The sequence below is a fragment of the Alligator mississippiensis genome, chromosome 5 (assembly GCF_030867095.1).
Source record: "Alligator mississippiensis isolate rAllMis1 chromosome 5, rAllMis1, whole genome shotgun sequence".
Taxonomy (NCBI): Eukaryota; Metazoa; Chordata; order Crocodylia; family Alligatoridae; genus Alligator; species Alligator mississippiensis.
The window spans coordinates 213,751,933-213,769,299 of NC_081828.1; the positions used below are offsets into that span (position 1 = coordinate 213,751,933).

Here is a 17,367-nt window from a genome sequence, read left to right on the forward strand (position 1 = left end):
GAAGTCTGTGAAAGAGGAGTCATTTCAGTGAAGAACAAAGCCAGAAAAAACAATTACTGGAGATACAGTTTGTATTGAACAGCCATTATTCCAACTTCTTGACTTGAAAATACTATAGACCGCACTTTAGGGCAAGTTTGTTCACAGTTTGATTAATTGATTTCAACGAATGGCTTCAATGGGCAAGTTGGGATGAGCATTTCCTCTCACGTGCAACCTTGTTCCTATGCAGTGAAACTCTTCCTGGGTTTTCTTTAGGGATGTCTGATGTATTTTTGCCTTACTTCTGATGTACATTCAATCCTGTGCCATAACAGTGTTTTGGAAACAAAAGAATCCTAAGCAAGGGTCTGGTGAAGAGTGATTTTTCTGATGGCTGGCAGCTGTCTTCAAGAGAAAAGTAATCATAAAAAGAGAGCAAGTGAATTGGGAAGAAAGTAAAGTAACATCTAACCTTCATCATGTTCTTGAAGGTGTAGGTATAGGTGTCTGTCCTGGTGTCCCGTTTGGGTTTGCATATCAGAATGTAACTCTTGAAGAGGAAGACATGGCGGTTATGACCTTTCCATGCCATTCTGGCTCCTGGTGCTCCTTCCCACACAATGAAGTGACCCTGGAAAAGAAAGCAGAAAATAATAACGGAAGTAAACCCTGAACAATGTTATGGCATCTCTCCATCATTTACCAGCCACTGAATAGCAACTGTTAAATGTCCCATCCAGGTTGGCTTTTAGTATAACAGAGAAGACAGCTGTTACCATTGCATACTAACAATCTTTCCCCTGAAATCCAAATCCATTTCCAAAGATATCAATAGGGTGGCAGACATATCTTTTGACGCATATATGGACTGTCCCAAATCTTAAGCTTTCATTACAGAGGCATGCAACATAAACTGTATAAACTTCAACTGATCCAGATTTTAAACCTGGGCTTTAAAAAAGTGCATTTGTTGGAAAACACAGCGTGGCAATACAGGGCCAAATTCCATAAGACCCTGTGGAAAAATCTCATCATCACCCTCAATGAGGATTTGACCCCTATACTTTATTGATAGCATATGCAGTCGATACTGAAACAAGCTGTATAAATTCATATCAGCACATGAATATATAAAATAGGCATTTACAGGCAGCAAGAGCAATTTCCTACCATATAGAAGGTGAGTTGTACAGAAAAATACTTGTGTTACCCATGGATAGATAGGTAGGTGCCTATGCTTTGGGACCTTCAGGCTTAGCCTTGAGGCACCCCCAGGTCTATGCTTTGAGGCCCCCAATCTGAAAGAGCCACCTTTAATACCGACTGCAATTTCTTATACAGAACAATGAAGAATAAATGGCATTTACTCTGAATGGAGTTCCACTAGCTTTCCACATCAAGCCATGATTTGAATTGCAAAGGAAATACTGATGACACCAACCAACAACTCAGCAATGGTGGGCAGATGATTAAGACAGACTATGCACTTTCAGAGGGTCAGTACCTGTCGAATAGGTTCTCCAAGGATCTCCAACGTCCCTGGGTAGTTCTCAATCAGTGAGACATGGAGGTTGTTTTCTGCTCTCCGGGTGAGTGCCGATACAATGGCATAAGCCTGTTCCAGCAGTGCGCAGTTTTGCCGGTTTCTTGCTTTGTTCCGGATTAATTCCTACAAGCGAACAAAGCTGTTACTGGTCATTTCCAAGAGCCTCCATTTTATTGCTATAACCAAGGAGCGTAGGCAGGATGCTGAATGTTTCTTTTCATGCTGGACCAGCCTTGTTTTGTGCTTTCACTCACTGGTTAGCTACCACCAGTGTACTTTCTTTCTATTGAAGTTCATGGTCTCTGTGCTGCCCTGCCCTTGAAGCAGGTATTAGTGAACGGTGACAAGGATAAAGCAAAACCCACAACTAGGATACCTATCTGGCTGACTGAAGACTAGCCAACAAAGAGATCCATATTTTTATGTAGCATCTCTTGAATGCATCTTTCACTAACACCAAGGAAGGAGTGCCAAAATAAAAGTGGAAATCCAGTGGAAGTCGGAAGGGCAGTCCATGCAAAATAAATAAATAAATAAAAATGCTGTGGCTCACCTATATGTTTCTCCTAAAACTAATCTAAATAGTACTCTTCTTGTCCCTTTTTAATGTGGGGTTTGTACAGAGGCTTCAAACGATTTTGCTGTTCGGAGCTCAGACAAGCACGCCAATGAAGGGAGCAAATTTGAACCTCCCGCAAACAATTGAGAATGCTGAAATTTGGAAAATTGGAATTTGAAAAAATGTAACAAGAGGCTCTTTCTGGGGCCCATTTCCTTGTGCTCCCTCTACAAGTATCACAAGAAAAATGGTAGTTTGAAACGGTCATTTCTGCTCCTGCCTGGAACCTGGAAGTGCAGGAGTAAAAGAGTAAGAGCCTCAGATGGCAAAATATTTCCAAACGTTCAAATATGGGCTGCTCTGGACTCTTGAAACGGGCAAAGGTTTGCAGAAAAAGAAGAGTTAACTCTTCTGTGCCTAAACTTGTCTTTATTTCAGCCTCAAACGCAAAGAAGGAAGTTGCCTGCCTGGACAAGTCCGTGACTTGTGGGATGAAGGCCAATTTAACAGATGCATTGTCATATGCGAAGCAAATTTATATTCTTAATGGGCATAATCTTTTAAAGTCCACGCGGGTGCAGCTAGCTGCATTTCTCACACTTGTTAGGTGGCAGTTGAGACTCTGTGCACCTCTCACGTGATTTGGGTTTACATATTTAAAATGTACAAATGTGCTTAAATGTGATCTCGCCTACTCCAGACAGACTCCAAAGGAGTTTCCCTGGCATGAAACCAGGATAAGTGAAATCAAAGTCAAAGCACTCTTCCCCCATAGGTCCCCCCCAGAGGAATGCAAACCTCTCACGCAAGGAGCGGCACGAACTTGCACTGGAGACTCCTTACCTTGATTACAGTTTGATACTGCTGGATCCTGTTTATGGGTCTCTCCAGGTAGTGCTGCAGCGGGGGGACAGGTGGCTGAGACGGATCCTCGCTAGCTAACGTTTCCTCGGAGTATCTCTGAGGAAGAATTCAAAATGAAAATCGCTGTGTGTGTCAAAATTGTTCAATAATGACAAGAAACTCGACCCGTGAAAATATGATCGGACAACACTGGCTTGATAAGGTCAGTCCTCCTCTCAAGTAAACGGGATCATATAGTGCAAAAATACATCTTAGAGTCCTGTGTACCATCAAAACTTTGCATCTGGCAATACACATTGCAACCTACCCTGTTCATTGCCTTCCCCCATCTCGTGGCAATTTCTGGTCCCTCGATTGCAAGAGCTTGAGGGGAAAGACTGCCTTCTATTATTATCATTGTTATCATCCCTATTAACCCTATTATCATTATCTGCCCTATCACTAGCATTATTAAGAAACAGGAAACCCTAACCCAACAACAACTGTAGCAAGGCAATGAAGCATGCTGCTTGGAAACTCTTGCAAGACGATGGAAGAGAGCTGCACCTTCTTTCTAACTCCTGATGCCTGGCCAACATCGTATGCTTGAGTTCACTTGTTTTTATCTTAGCTCTAATCAGATGCTGCCAAATACTATTACAAAGTCTTCATGTTATACTGCAGTTATTGATCTGTGGCTAGAATAGACTGATCATTTCAACTCCTAAAGGAGCGTTTGCATATTGATGTGAAACAACCCAAAACTGAGCCTCCTCGATGCCTGATTAGGGCTCCTTCTAGCCATCCTTATTTTAGCTTTGTTGCCGCTGCTAATAGAAGCTTTATCCATCTTTCTTCCAGTCTAAAGATTACTGCACCCCAATTTGTAATAATTTCCTATTTAGCTATATAATAATGTTACATTTATAACAATGGATCTTTGGACATTTAGTGGCTGGAGATATAGGATGCATAGTTCCCAGTATAAATTTTGGCTCATATTTTACCTTGTAGAAGTCCTGAACAGCTTTGCTGACAACGATGGACTCAGCCTGTATCCGTCCCACCAGATACTGGATGTACTTATCAAAATCCTCCTCGTTCTTAATGAAGCACATGGCCACATCATCATCAGTGTCGCATTTCTTCAGGTCTGGGAAGAAAGCGCTGTGGAGGAGGAGAAAGAAGAACATCTGTGAACCCATTGGCTATAAATAAACTGTTGAAATATTAAAGTGTCTTCAAGACGGGACCATCTTTTTTATAGGAACACCGTGTTATTCACTGGAATTCACCCAATGGGGCAGGGATTATTATTTTAGGACTGTCACTCCTTTGCTGATGAATGCCATCTCCTAACAGGCTCATCCACTCCTTCTCATCCTAGTGTTCCCCGTTTCCCATGCCCTGCCTGTCCCGTGGCGACTCTCACTAACAGCGCAAGGTGTTTCTCTCTCCTGCTGCTGCTCCTCTCCACTGACCTGCAATGGAAGTGAGCAATGTCGTCGACATTTCTGAAGATGATGGACTTCTGACTAGCCACAGGCGCTGGGACACTGGGGTAGGTCTCGATGTGGTGCAGATGGTGAGTCTGGAGGAACTGCAGATCTTTGACAAACTCCTCCTCTGAATTCAGTAGTTCCTGAATAATAAGGCTGGAAGAAAAAAACAGACAAAGAGGAAGCACGGAGCAATAACAGAGATGGCATTTGAGGCAGTAGGAGATTTCCAAGATGTTCTTTCCCTTAGGGTTTGTTCTACAGGGTGATGAGCTCCCATGTCTAGCATTAGAGTCGCTGGGGGTCTCAAGATTGGGTAACTGAGTGCATAAAACATAACCGACGTGAAAAAGAGAGACATGGAGAGACTGAGGTTGGGGATGCTTTTCTCCTTGTTCACTCTCAGTGAGAAGAGACTTTAGGAGGAACAAGGCAGCTGCAGCTTAGATGCCGCACTCTGGCATTGCTGCCCCGGCCAGGCCACATAGGGCAGATATCCCTAGTCCGGACTCAGCAAGGTGGTGGATTGCACTGGGAGAGGTGGAAGGCTCTGCATGGCACTGATAGCACACTGCAGCCCCCTCTTTAAACATCATACCATGGGGAAAGGCCCCTCCAGAGGCAGAAGCAGCTACACTGGAAGGGGCAGCAGAGACTTGGGGCGTCTGTGGAGTCAAAGAGCCCAGCAGGTTCAATACTCAGCTACGTGGCAAGGGACAACAAAAAAAATCCTCCAATCAAGCCTCCCAAAGTGATTTGCAGCACAGCGTGTTTTCTGCATCCTACATGGAGAGAGACTCTCAATGCAAGTCCTGCAAACACGGCCTAGGCAGGAGTCCTCTTGAGGGCAGCTGGGTAGGGAGGCAGTAGGATTCAGCAGCAAAGGAGCTGGATTGTAGTGGGATTTTAGTGAGATGGACTGGGAAGGGCCTTGGATAAAAGCACTCCTATTCATCTGCAGAGCAGCCTATTGAGGGCTACAGCACAAATCAACCAACTGCTTACTTCAGCTTCTTCTTATATTCATCTTCAGACAGAGACTCTCCAGGGAACTCAGGAACCTCTGGCGCTCCCCACTCAGGGGACAGCTGACAAGCACAAAAGAAGCATCAGTTTTCTAAGAAACGGCACTGCAGTTGCCGCGGGGTCTAACAGGAGCACGTTTGCAGGGTCACCCCAGCCTTGCTGCTATCGCACCGGGCTTGTTTCTGCTCCCAGTCAATGCTACAGCCACTAAATATGCTCCCTTTTCAGATTCAAATCACCTCTAATGGGACTGCCAAAGGAAGGCCTGGATACATGCTGTGTACACAAGTGTGTGACTTGCACCACTTTATACACTGATGCAAATTATACCCCAAACCGGAGCAGACAGATAGCACCAGGGCAGCTTCCTGCTGCTCTAGCATCTCATCACAATGGGTGAGGACCGCAGGTATTAGCTTGGTCTCTTGAGGTGAGACTATTCTGGGACAAGTTGTGAATGCTCAATGCCCCCCCGGTGTGTAAGTTAACCCCTGCCTTTGCTGAGTGATCATACACTCGATTCAAGCCGTTTGCACTGCGGTAAGGTTTTCCATCATCCATCTGCAACTATAAAATGCAAAGAAAACACGGAAAAAAGATCAATCACCTTCAACTTCTTGTCTAGATATGCTGGAGAAACCCATCCTTGCCGGGAGGGGCTGGATTTAGTGGGCTTGGTCCTGACTAACCACTTCAGGGGATGAGCTGAATCGAGGACTTCCACATACTGGCCTTCCTTCAGAACAATGGCTTCCCTTTCACCTCCAATGGGCATGTAGTCGGCTGTGGCCATGTAGATGTCAAAGATCTGCAAGCACGGAGAGTTATCTGTGTGTGTTACAGGAGGGAGATGATCATAACAAGAGCACCTAGAGCTTCCACCAGGATTAAATAGTTCATCTCCTCAATCCCTGCATGGTAGACGGGAACCATTATTCCCATTTTACAGATGAGAAACTGAGACTCAAGGAGGTAGAGGCCAAATTTAAAAAAAACCCAACACCCATAGTGTCCAATTTGCTAAACCCAAGGCCTGATTTTCCCCAAATGATGAATTCCTACAGCTCCAACTGACTTCAAACCGAGCTCAGCAAGGAGAGTCAGGCAGGATCCTGATTTCTTGTTTCAGGGCAGGAGCCTCTGATTTTAAAAAAAGCTTCTGTTGCGAAATGAAAGGAAAAAGACCGTGTTCACAATTTCTCTTAAAATAAAACTTGAATTTAATAATAATTTGAAATTGGAATAATGTTTTCTTCCAGGCAGATATGGAACAGTCCATTCCAAAGTTCAGGGCTGGATTTTCTTTTAATACATTTCGTAGCAGCAAATAGCAACGTTTGTTTCTAGAAGCAATTTTTTGACTCAGATGGATGGATTTTGTTCTGCTAATGTCAAAACGTGGTGTTTTAAGAAGACTGGAAAGCTTCATAAGGTTGACTTGAACCCGTTTTTTTTTAAATCAATATAGTTTTCAAAACTTTTTCATTTAAACAAAAACGGCGTTTTTCGTGGACAAAACGTTTCAATGACAAACATTTCCAAAAGCCGTGCCTCAGTGCCTTAAAACATCAAGATTTGGATGTGTCGAATTTGGAAAGACTTGATGCTTTCAAAATGAAGACGAACTATTTGGAAATGATGAGCTAAGCCAGCTCTGGATGGCCACACGGCGAGAGTGGGAACTTAGACTTTAATTGACGGGCCTGTGCTCCGTTGAGAGGCCTCTTGGGCTCTCCATATAGGTGTAACTCTACAAGTCTTTTTAAGGTGGCAATCTTTAAAACAGAGTAGAGGTGGGAGTAATCAGCCCAGACAAACATTTCTGCCAGCAAACACTTTATAAAGTCAATTCACGTGCAGTACCTCCCCTCTCGCATCCCCGTCTTCAGATTCAGAAGAGGATTCCTGAGCGATCGACGAAGGTCTGGACCTGCCATGACGCGGAGATGCTGACGGGGTCTTGGACTCGTCATCACTGTCTGCCCCAGGTACACGAAGCGTGGCTGAAAAGAGAAGTAGAGAAAGGGGCACGTAAGTTAAATTAGGATTGTCAAATAGGATTCAATGCTTGATCTTCATAGAATTAAGTGTCTTCAGAAAAGACCACTTATAACATGCATCATGGTGTCCTTTTAGTAGGATTGCCTATGCAAATTGGACATTTTAAAGCCACAAAAGAACATTATTTGCTTCAGCAGGGATGCAGAACGGTGCTGACACCAGTCACAAGCCTTTATTTTCTCTGTAAGTTCAAATCACTGGAGGAGCAATATGACTATAGAAGACCCAGCCTCTAGTTAAATGCAAACAGGCCCGATAGTCATTAACATTATCGCTACAAGATATGCTTATGAAACAGCATACAACTATAGCTCAGCGCAATTTTATACCAGCAGCAACCTGCTCCCATTTTTTGGCTTCTGCACTGCAGTCCTGAAGAATCAGTGGTTAGATAACTACCTGCTTTTTCAGTAGGCAAATTAGATATAGTAAGCAGCTGTCTCATGACAGAAACTTGCACACTCATTTCATTGCAGGCAAGATTTTTATCAGTCAAAACTTTGGCCCAAGAATTGGAGGCCTGGAGGATTTCCAGCTGCAAACTAGACATTTTCCAATGAAAAACTGCTAAACTGATTTTCTTCAAACCTGGCTTGTTTTGTAGCACACAATGGGCACATCTACACCTGTGCTTTAATGTGCATTAGTCTATTTTAATGTGCATTAAAGCATCACAAAACCCCTTGTGGTTTCACTAATGCACGTTAAAATATGCTAATACGCCTTTTTCTAGTACCTCACGATGGAGGTACTAAATTTAATGTGCATTAGCAAAAGTGCATTAATGAACATGTAGACATGCCCAATGAGACTTAAACTCGCATGAAAGTGGAGGATTCATTGCATCACTTTGTACAGTAAATTAAACACATTTGCCAGGTGCTAACTTACCCTGACTTATTTTTGCAGACACTATTTCTGTGATCTGGGAGGTGAGTTTCTGGAGGAATTCTTCCGTTCCAACATCAGATAACGAAATTTGACTTCTGGACACACCTTCTCTACCAGCTTCACCTTCTAAAAGCTCTCCTGCCAAAAGGGGGAACATTTTGTGAAGTAGGTAACACCACCTCTGAACGTCCACCCCATCAAACCAGACATGACAAAACTATCCTGCAGAAGCTGACATCAGGAAGCTGGACTTCACATGCATTCTCTATTAGACTGCAGAGCTCACCTCTGCACCGAAAACAGACTCTCTCCCTCCCGGTAGATTGGGTAAATAGCATGTTGTAACTGAGGCAGAAACCATTCATTGAACAATGAAGATAAAAATCAAATTAAAATTAAAAAGCTGCTTAATTTTCTGTGTACTGCCCAATCTATGAAGCAAATGATGCAGGGGTCCCACACAAGAAGAGTGACTATGTAATTAAGGATGACTTGATAATGCATAAGTAGGCAGTGTTAAAGTTGTACAGGCAACGTTGAACTTGTCATGGCCTGGCATTTCCTGAATGATTCAGATCCCACGGTGACTAACGTGATGTAAAAACTCACTCAACTCCCTTAGGCTACGTACTTATGCGGTCTTCTGAGTTCTGCCTCCTCCAGTTTGAAATTCAACTCTATTCAGAAAGCTAATAAAAGGTCTATGAGTAGCTTAACAATATTGTCACGTGCTCTGCAGGATTCAAGTGAAGGATAGGTTTTGCGCTGGGCTTCTGCATGGGGCAAATTGTACCCCTAAGAGACAAATCTTGGGTACGATTCTGAGTGCATAGCTAGAGACCGGCCAGGAAGGCATGCATAGCACAAGGCACCTGGCTGCGGAGCATTCAGTATCTTTGTTAAAAACTCTGCTATTGCTGTTAATGAGCTTCTGACAGGTTCGTAACTCAGCTGAGCTCAAACTAATATCTTTCATACTGAAAAGCATTTATTTTCCCACAAGGTTTCTTTCCTTTTGAATTTTCAGCTTTGTTCCCGTATCCAAGAGAACGCTAGAACTGTTCAAAAAAAGGGGGCAAAGCCGTGTGTAGATGAAACAAGAGGTGTGTATGCACTACACTTTAAAGTGGGCTAAATGCTTTTGCACCGTATTAAATGGTGTCAGTGTTTGCATGCCTCGGCAGCATATTGCACATTCATTTCAGCCCCTGTAGGAAATTCGGTGGCGTAACGTGCCTTAAATGTCTAGAGGAGGTTTAGTTTGCTGCCCCTACAGTGGCGGAGTGAAGCACTGGGCTCCGTGCAGCTCAGGGGCTCTGCAGGAAGCCCATGCAGGCAGCCTGGCACCAGCCTGGGAAGGCAGGCTCTGTCCAAGAAAAGCAATGAGCCTGATTGATCTTTTTTTTCCCCTTCCCCTGGAGCCTGCCTGAACTGCACAGAGGCCCAGCACTTCCCTCCGCGGCTGTGGTGCCCCCCGGACCACCTGAGCCGGGTGCCTGTGGGTGGGTGGCACCTGCGGTGGGGCTGCCATGGAGGGAAGCCCCCCGGCCAGCTCAGGGACCGCTCCACCCACCTGCCCCTCCCCACCAGAGAGGCAGGTAAATCAGCAGGGTGTGCACACAACACGGGGTTTAATCAGCCCTAAATTGAAGTGGTGTTTGTTAAAACCCACCGCTTCAATGTAAGGCCCTGTTAAGTGTAGTGGGAAAAGTGCACATTTCTGTATTCTTGCTCTCCCTCCATTCAAACATGCATTTGCTTAACATTTGTAACCCACACAAAATGTCCAAGCCACTTTGTACTGCAGAATGTGTCTTAGTTTAAATATAACTAGGTTTTATATGTGCTGTGCTTGATTATGTCTACTGTGTCTTTTCTTATCTTTGCTTGTAATCCGGGAAGCAGCAGGGTTGTCTTTACTAGGGAGGAAAGCCCCCTTGGTTGGGCCTATTGTCTCCGGATACACCCTGCTGTTTTTTTGTCAATAAAAGAGCGTGAAGTTAAGTCACATCAGCAAAGGGGGATTAGATCTCCAGCTTAATTGGCTAACTGGGCAGCATTATTTTTTTGTTTGTGTTTTTTTAATGAATTGGTTAAGAGGAAAAGTCCCCTGGAAGCAGGGAAAGCCCTGATTGGAAAAGCTTGGGTGATGGCACGCCAGGCACATAAAGAGAAGCAAGTTGGAGCTATGTGAAGGGGAAATCTGAGGTAATAGGAAAGAGAGTCTATCTCAACGCTTGCTAAAAACATGTTTTTCCAACTATGTAAGTTGGTCTAATAAAAACTATCAGATTCACCCAAAGAACCTTGTCTGCCCATCTCAAAGTTTTGAGACTCAGCTTCTTCCCCTTGTTTTCCCTTTTTGCTTTTTTCTGAGTTTTAAATCGGAGGATACCCTGGGGGTGTTAATCCCTGGGGCATGCTGACCAATTTTGCTAGTGCATTTGAGCCAGGGTTAAAAGCCTGGCACATTTTGGACCAGAGTGAGACCTGGCATGGTCTGGGCCAGGGGGAGACCTGGCACATTTTGGACCAGGGTGAGGAACCTGGCACATTTTGTTGTTTAGTCGAGTGCAAAATAAGCCTGACTCTCTTTTGATTTTTGGTTCAAGCCTCAGCGCAGAATGGCCTGATGCTCTCTTGTTGCCTAGGCCTGGCCCTGTTTTGCAGTCTTTTGCAGTTTTCTGCCCCAAAAAGGCTGGGGATCGGGACCAGGAATTTTGGGGTGTGATATGCTATGGAAGCTGCAGTTAACCCCTCAAAGCCACCATGAAGAAGTGCAGATCTGTGCCCTGCAGCTTCCCAGAGAACAACGAAGGGCCCCTTGCACTGCAGAAGGACTGATGCTCACAACCAGCTTCCCGTGGCATGGCAAAACCAAGGAGCAGCTCATAGTGGGTGTGGGTCCAGCCCATGGCTGAAGGGCAGGTACAGGGGTGCAGGCCCCCAAAACTACCCTTCCGGGAGCCCTCACGTCCCAGACTGCCTGGCCATGGGTGAAGCTTCCCCAAGAGGGTGCAAACTATCAGTTATGCCTTGTAGCTAATAGTCTTTTTAAATTACATTGGATATTTTCCTTTCTTTTCTGTAATGAAATCTATCCTTTGTGCTTACACTGCTTGCAGGGAGGGGTTTCTTTATGTGCAACATCCCAGCCAAATTCAGTTATCCCAGATTTCTGGGTGGGGGCTTGAGTCACAGTGAAACCTATTTGGGTCCCCCCGAAATTTGAACCTGGCCCTTGTTGCTGCCGACCGGCGCCCCGCAGGAGGGTTATACATCTTCTCACATCATTTACCCTTGAACTGAGACTAGGCCTGAAACCTCTCTATATGACAGTTCAACACTTTTAGGGAGTCATAACTGAAAACCGATGGGTATAATGGAAATACGCAGCTGTGGAAGTCACGAGCATGCCAACTAAATAGCTTCTCTTACTTTTGCCTGGTTCAGGAGGCAGGACAGAGATGCCAATTCTGAAAAAGAAAAAAAACAAAGTTTAAAAGTAGGGGGTATTTAGAGCAGAGATCTGGTCAGAGCCAGACATCCCCTCCATCTGCATACACGCAGACACTGGCTAGACTGGGACCAGATGCAAACTTCGAAGTGAGCGTTACAAGAACTGCATATCTCAGGGGATTAGTAAAGCCCGAAGGAGAACATGTCTCTAGGTCGCTGGCTATAAATTCACTCCCTTGCTTGCTTTGCTATGACTTCCTTTGTAGACAAGCCCTACCTACAGCTACAGAGAATTTCAAGGACATGTTCTTGACAAACAAGGGATCCTGACTTTATGCCTTTCCTCAAATGATTTTTAAATTGAGAACCCCCCTATTTTATTGGGCATTCATCAGGCAGAACTTTAACTTCCAGCTATAAAACATTTCAAAAGATCATAATGAGATTTATTTTTCAAAAGCACATTTTCCCCTATTATCTAATGGCAGAGCAAGAGAATTAGTTTTCATTAAGCAGATTACTGGCCACCCTTTTCATCTGTTTGTTTTTTTTTTTCCAGAAAATCATTGCTATATTTAATTATATGCAAGTAAAATTCAGAATATGAGCACGTGAAGTTTGCCTCTGCTTTGAAGACAAAGGAAGTGTACTGTACATTAGCAAGAGTTCTCATACAACTTTACCCATGTTCTTTTCTGTCCCTGTCTCCATCGTACCTGCCAAGAAAAATGAAAATGATTGTTAATGATACTTCCACTTACACGGCGTTACTCATGGAGGAATTTCAAAACATTTTAGAAATGAATTACCATTCCAAAATGCCTCTTGAACACATGTACTTATGTATCAGACCCATATGAATGATGGGAAAGCTGAGGACATATCGTTCTAAAGCAGGGGCGCTCAACTTCCAGCCCAGGAGCCAAATGTGAATGGTGGAGCTGTGGTATCTGGTGTGCAATAGTCCTCATGGGTTAGGAAATTTGGCAATGGGGGAGTGGTGGCAATTAATATGGCCACCCTCCCCACTGCTAAACTCCCAAACCTCAAGCCCTGCACAGTGGTTTAGGGCCAGGCTATGCGCCCTTCCCTCCATGCAGCTGGGTTAGGGCTGGGCCACATCCCCTCCTTCCCCCTCTCCCCCAACACATCTGGATGGGGCAGGGCCAGGCCCTCTGTCCCTGTGGCTGGCTCAGGACCAGGTCATGCACCTTCCCTGCACTGGGCTGGGTTGGGGCAATGTCATAACCACCCCCGCCCGGGGCAATGTCATAACCACCACCCCCGGGGCAATGTCATAACCACCCCCCTGGGACCAGCCGCTCCTCCCCTCCTTGCCACAAGCAGCCAGATGGAGTCCCACCGTGACCACCCCGGGCACCGGACCAGGACCACCATTCAGATCAGGCTTGTGGACAGACAGGGCACTGTCCATCCAGCCCGCTGGCCAAAAGTTGAGCACCGCATACATTGCTGTGTTGCAACGCAGGGCTGCATGGAGACGAACGAGGTAGCTTGGAAAGTGGATTTAGTGTAGCCACATTAGTATGACATTCTGGCCAGGTTAAGAGCAAGAAGCAATGTAAGTTAGCACAGGCAGAATGCCCTGCTAATATGGCTACACTAATTGTGCCAACCAAGCTAGTTCGGGTATGTCTTTGGCACTGCATTGCGAGTTCGGGGATACCTAAACAGGCTACGATTACGTCCCCAAGTCCATATAAGCATCCAAGTCCAAGTGATCTGGCGTGCCGTGTCATACACCTTCCACACACTTTGACAATCATAAGACTTTGATTTAGAGGCTCCTTTTGATAACCACGCTCCTAAAGCGACAGCCTAAGTGAGTTGCCAAGGCTCTGCAGGTATTCTGCACCAGGGCTAGGGACATTGCTACGATCTCCTGACTTGAATTGTAATCCAACTCCTCATCCGAGTCATGTCATGAAAAAGCCTTCATACCTTGTGCAAGCAAACAGCTTTTCTTGTAAACCCAGATACTGATGGTGTGCACGCTAAAATACCCAGCATATGGCAGCTCGGTAAAGGTCTCTCCGGAGGAAGACTTTGTCATACATTGAACTGTGCTGTTCAGATCCTACCTCCAATCTGTTCCCATGTGAAAAGCTTCCATTAAAAACAATCTCTGGAAGCAGCATGTGAATCTGGTGCAGTTTGGTTAGATGATGAACTAACCATGCCCTAATGGAGAATTTTTAACAAGTCCTTCACTCTTAACCTTATGCTCAACTTGACAGACATGAAACCAAATGATGTGTATTTTATTCATATGAAAATTATTAAAGAGTTAAAATTACACGTGAAATGGAGACACCCAGGGCCTGATTCTCCCCTGCCCTGGCCCATGTGCAGTGACATAGGGCTACATCCAGAAAGGTATTTACCCATAGATTTCTAACTTTTGATTAGGGGCCTACACTCTTATTCAATCAGACATTAGTGGGAGTGTAAAAATAAATAGCAACTAGGTGTCTTGATACCATTTGGCAAATGAATTCACAGGGAGGACAGAATAATAAGTCAAAATGTTTTATCTGGTTTTTGCACACAGCAGCGTTATACACCGAGTCCACAGACTTCCACAGATATGTAAGCCAGTAGCAAGTCAGGTCCAACAGATTGAAAAAGAAGCCCTATATGCAACAAAAGAACTGTTGGAAAATTCAGGCGAGCCTCAAGCCGCTGTTTGAGTGCACACAGAATATGTCTACATTGTCTCTATGGTCCTCGAGACATGCTAAAAACTTGACCCAAGCCACCACTCCCACCCTGCATGGTCCAGGTGTAGAGCTGCAGAGGTGGGTGGATGGTTTGGGAATGGCCCGCACTGCTGCTCTCACGTACGGCAGAAAAAGAGATCTTCAGGGTGGAAGTGGGGACAGGCAGGGGTGTTCTTGGAGCTCCCTCATTTCCTCCACCTTGGGTTTGGAGCATGAGGGGTAGGACCAGGAGTGGGTGAATGGGACTTAGTAGCCAGTTCAGACAGGCAATGTAGATATATCCAGAGGAAACTCAGAAGATCTGCTTAATATGACTAGGAAGAACAAGATCGGACTGGAATCAGGGTGGTTTCCCTTTGAGAAAGCTTAGGGCACTAGCCCACGGCATTGCCTTGCCCCCACAAAGAGGAAATTTTAACTTAACTTTGCAATTTGGGGGCTTTCCGAAGCTACAGTTGCAAATGTCAGGTCATGTAAGGAGATTCTGGCAGTTTGAATACTTGGGGCATTCACCAAACCAGAGCAACACCCAGGACCCAAATGCATGCAAAAAGTTTAGAACCGACTCAGTGTTCAACACATGATTAAGCTTAATACTTTCTATACATGTATCTACGCAGACTCTGGAGAAATCACGTATACGCTATTCCAGCTTAATGCATGCTGTCATCAGCTTACCCTAGCGTGGTCATTACAGCTTCTGTCACCATTATGCGCTCCTTCGTCAGAACTTCAGCCTCTTTTACTGAAAAATAAGCATTTATAATCAGAAGGTGTGGGCCAGAAAAGAGCTATTTAATTAATGCAGTACAAAACACTATGAAGACTCCAGGTCCATAGTGTGTCTAATGGGCTGATTTGGGGCATTATTTTTTATTCTTTTCCTTTAACTATTCTTGAGGATCTTCTTTTGTTTATGGATAAACTTGCCTTGAACCTGACGCATGGTCCTGTAAGGATCCATCTCACAAGAGACGAGTGCAATACTTTTCTAGCAAAGAGAAGGGACGATTAACCAGAGTTCTGGGGAAATGTAGGTGGCCAAGTCACAGCTTGTTGAAGTGCATTGCCTATTTGCATCTGCTCTTCCTTCAGCATGTTCGAGACGTGGTGATGAGCTAGCGCTAGCCTACACTGTACTGTGTTACGTCAATGCAAGCTGTGGAGCGGGTTAGTAACGTAACGCAGATTTACCGTCCAGAACGTCGAGGGAGGCGGTGCAGATGGACTGGCCAGCCGTGTTGGTGGCAATGCAAGTGTAGGTCCCACTGTGCTTCTTTCCAACATCCAGCAGGATCAGGCTGTGATGCATGTTGGAACTGGCGAGTTTGTACCCCGGGGTCTCTGGCTTGATCCAGAGGACATCTTCCTTAGATTCTTCTTTCAGCCAAGTAATGCTGGGCAGTGGGTTTCCTAAAGGAAAAAGCAATAACCTCTGTCTCGTTGGTGGCCCTCCCTTCGAACAAACTCGACGTACTCAGCTAAGCGGGAAGTGAATTCTGCTGCTCCATTTCCACTAAAACAAACGCAAGTGACTGAATACATAAATAAATGAAAACGAGTGTGTTGATTGCACCTTTGATTTGAAGACTTCAGCCACCTTTACAGAAATGCAAGGATTAACCATCCCAAAAGGGACTACTTGCTTAAACCACACTCCTTCCAAGTAATGCTGCAAATAAGGATGGGATAATAGTATGCTATTTTATTCACTGAGTGAATAGGGAAACTGAGGCAAAGAAGAGTTTGATATGTTGACCAAGAGTGCATAGCAAGTCTTCTGCAAAGAGGGGAAGAGACCCCAGATCTCCCAATTCCTTGCATTAGGTGAGGACTTCAGGGTGAGGATAGCACACACTAGGCAAGTATACAGCTCAGAGTAAATTAAGCCCGCTCCAGAAAGGGAGTTGTGATCAAGTTACCTTCAACCTTCACTGAGAAGGTGATGCTTACACCTTTCTTCACTCTCTTGTTGGTGAATCTTTCCAGGAACCTGGGTGGTACCAGCTGTTCTTGGGCCTCTGAAAATGAGCGTTCATGGAAAATGGTGAAATAATGCAAGCAGAGCTTAGACTATCGAGCAATCCTGGTCATTGCATTACCACCTATTGGGCTGCTCCTCTCACCTGTTTCTGGTGGTTCTTCCTTCTCCTCAGGATCTGCAACACAGGAAGAAAAATCATCTCACCATAAACACTCATCTGGGATGGTTTAGCTAGGGCCACATCCTGCCTTGAGCAAAAGGTTCAACTAGATGACTTCCTGAGGGCCCTATATTTTTGTGATTCTAAAAAATGATATCACTAGACACAAAAACACCTTTCCCTTCCATAAACGGTAAAGACAAGCATGTAATTGCTCAATGCAATGCATATCATTCAGAACTTACAGTCTTATTAAACATTATTATTAATCTCTTCCATCATATATACATGTATATGTGTGTGTGCGTGCGCATGTGTGTATATGTGTGTGTGTAATATATATACATAGACAGCTATACATAAATACATACATATGTATGTATGTGTGTGTGTGTGTGTATATATGTGTGCGTGTAATATATATGTATATATTATACATACATACATAATATACATACATACATAATATACATATTATACATACATACGTGTGTGTGTAATTTATATGTATATATATTACACACACACACATATATACACACATACATACATATGTATTTATGTATAGCTGTCTATCAACATCTAATAAACATTTATATTATAATGTACACATACA

General features: G+C 44.5%; 1 protein-coding gene across 1 annotated transcript in view; it reads right to left on the minus strand.

Annotated features, from left to right (window-relative positions):
- The window catches only part of OBSCN (obscurin, cytoskeletal calmodulin and titin-interacting RhoGEF), a 247,659-nt gene that overhangs the window by 63,063 nt on the left and 167,229 nt on the right, over nucleotides 1–17,367 (minus strand). Inside the window, exons 69-83 of the mRNA XM_059729369.1 lie at nucleotides 16,734–16,766; nucleotides 16,530–16,628; nucleotides 15,802–16,020; nucleotides 15,286–15,352; nucleotides 12,550–12,582; nucleotides 11,846–11,883; nucleotides 8,408–8,545; nucleotides 7,319–7,458; nucleotides 6,063–6,263; nucleotides 5,435–5,517; nucleotides 4,412–4,585; nucleotides 3,938–4,097; nucleotides 2,931–3,047; nucleotides 1,487–1,651; nucleotides 455–613 (exon numbers count right to left, since the gene is read on the minus strand). Coding sequence (XP_059585352.1) covers nucleotides 455–613; nucleotides 1,487–1,651; nucleotides 2,931–3,047; nucleotides 3,938–4,097; nucleotides 4,412–4,585; nucleotides 5,435–5,517; nucleotides 6,063–6,263; nucleotides 7,319–7,458; nucleotides 8,408–8,545; nucleotides 11,846–11,883; nucleotides 12,550–12,582; nucleotides 15,286–15,352; nucleotides 15,802–16,020; nucleotides 16,530–16,628; nucleotides 16,734–16,766 — 1,826 coding nt within the window. The remainder of the gene's footprint in view (nucleotides 1–454; nucleotides 614–1,486; nucleotides 1,652–2,930; nucleotides 3,048–3,937; nucleotides 4,098–4,411; nucleotides 4,586–5,434; nucleotides 5,518–6,062; nucleotides 6,264–7,318; nucleotides 7,459–8,407; nucleotides 8,546–11,845; nucleotides 11,884–12,549; nucleotides 12,583–15,285; nucleotides 15,353–15,801; nucleotides 16,021–16,529; nucleotides 16,629–16,733; nucleotides 16,767–17,367) is intronic.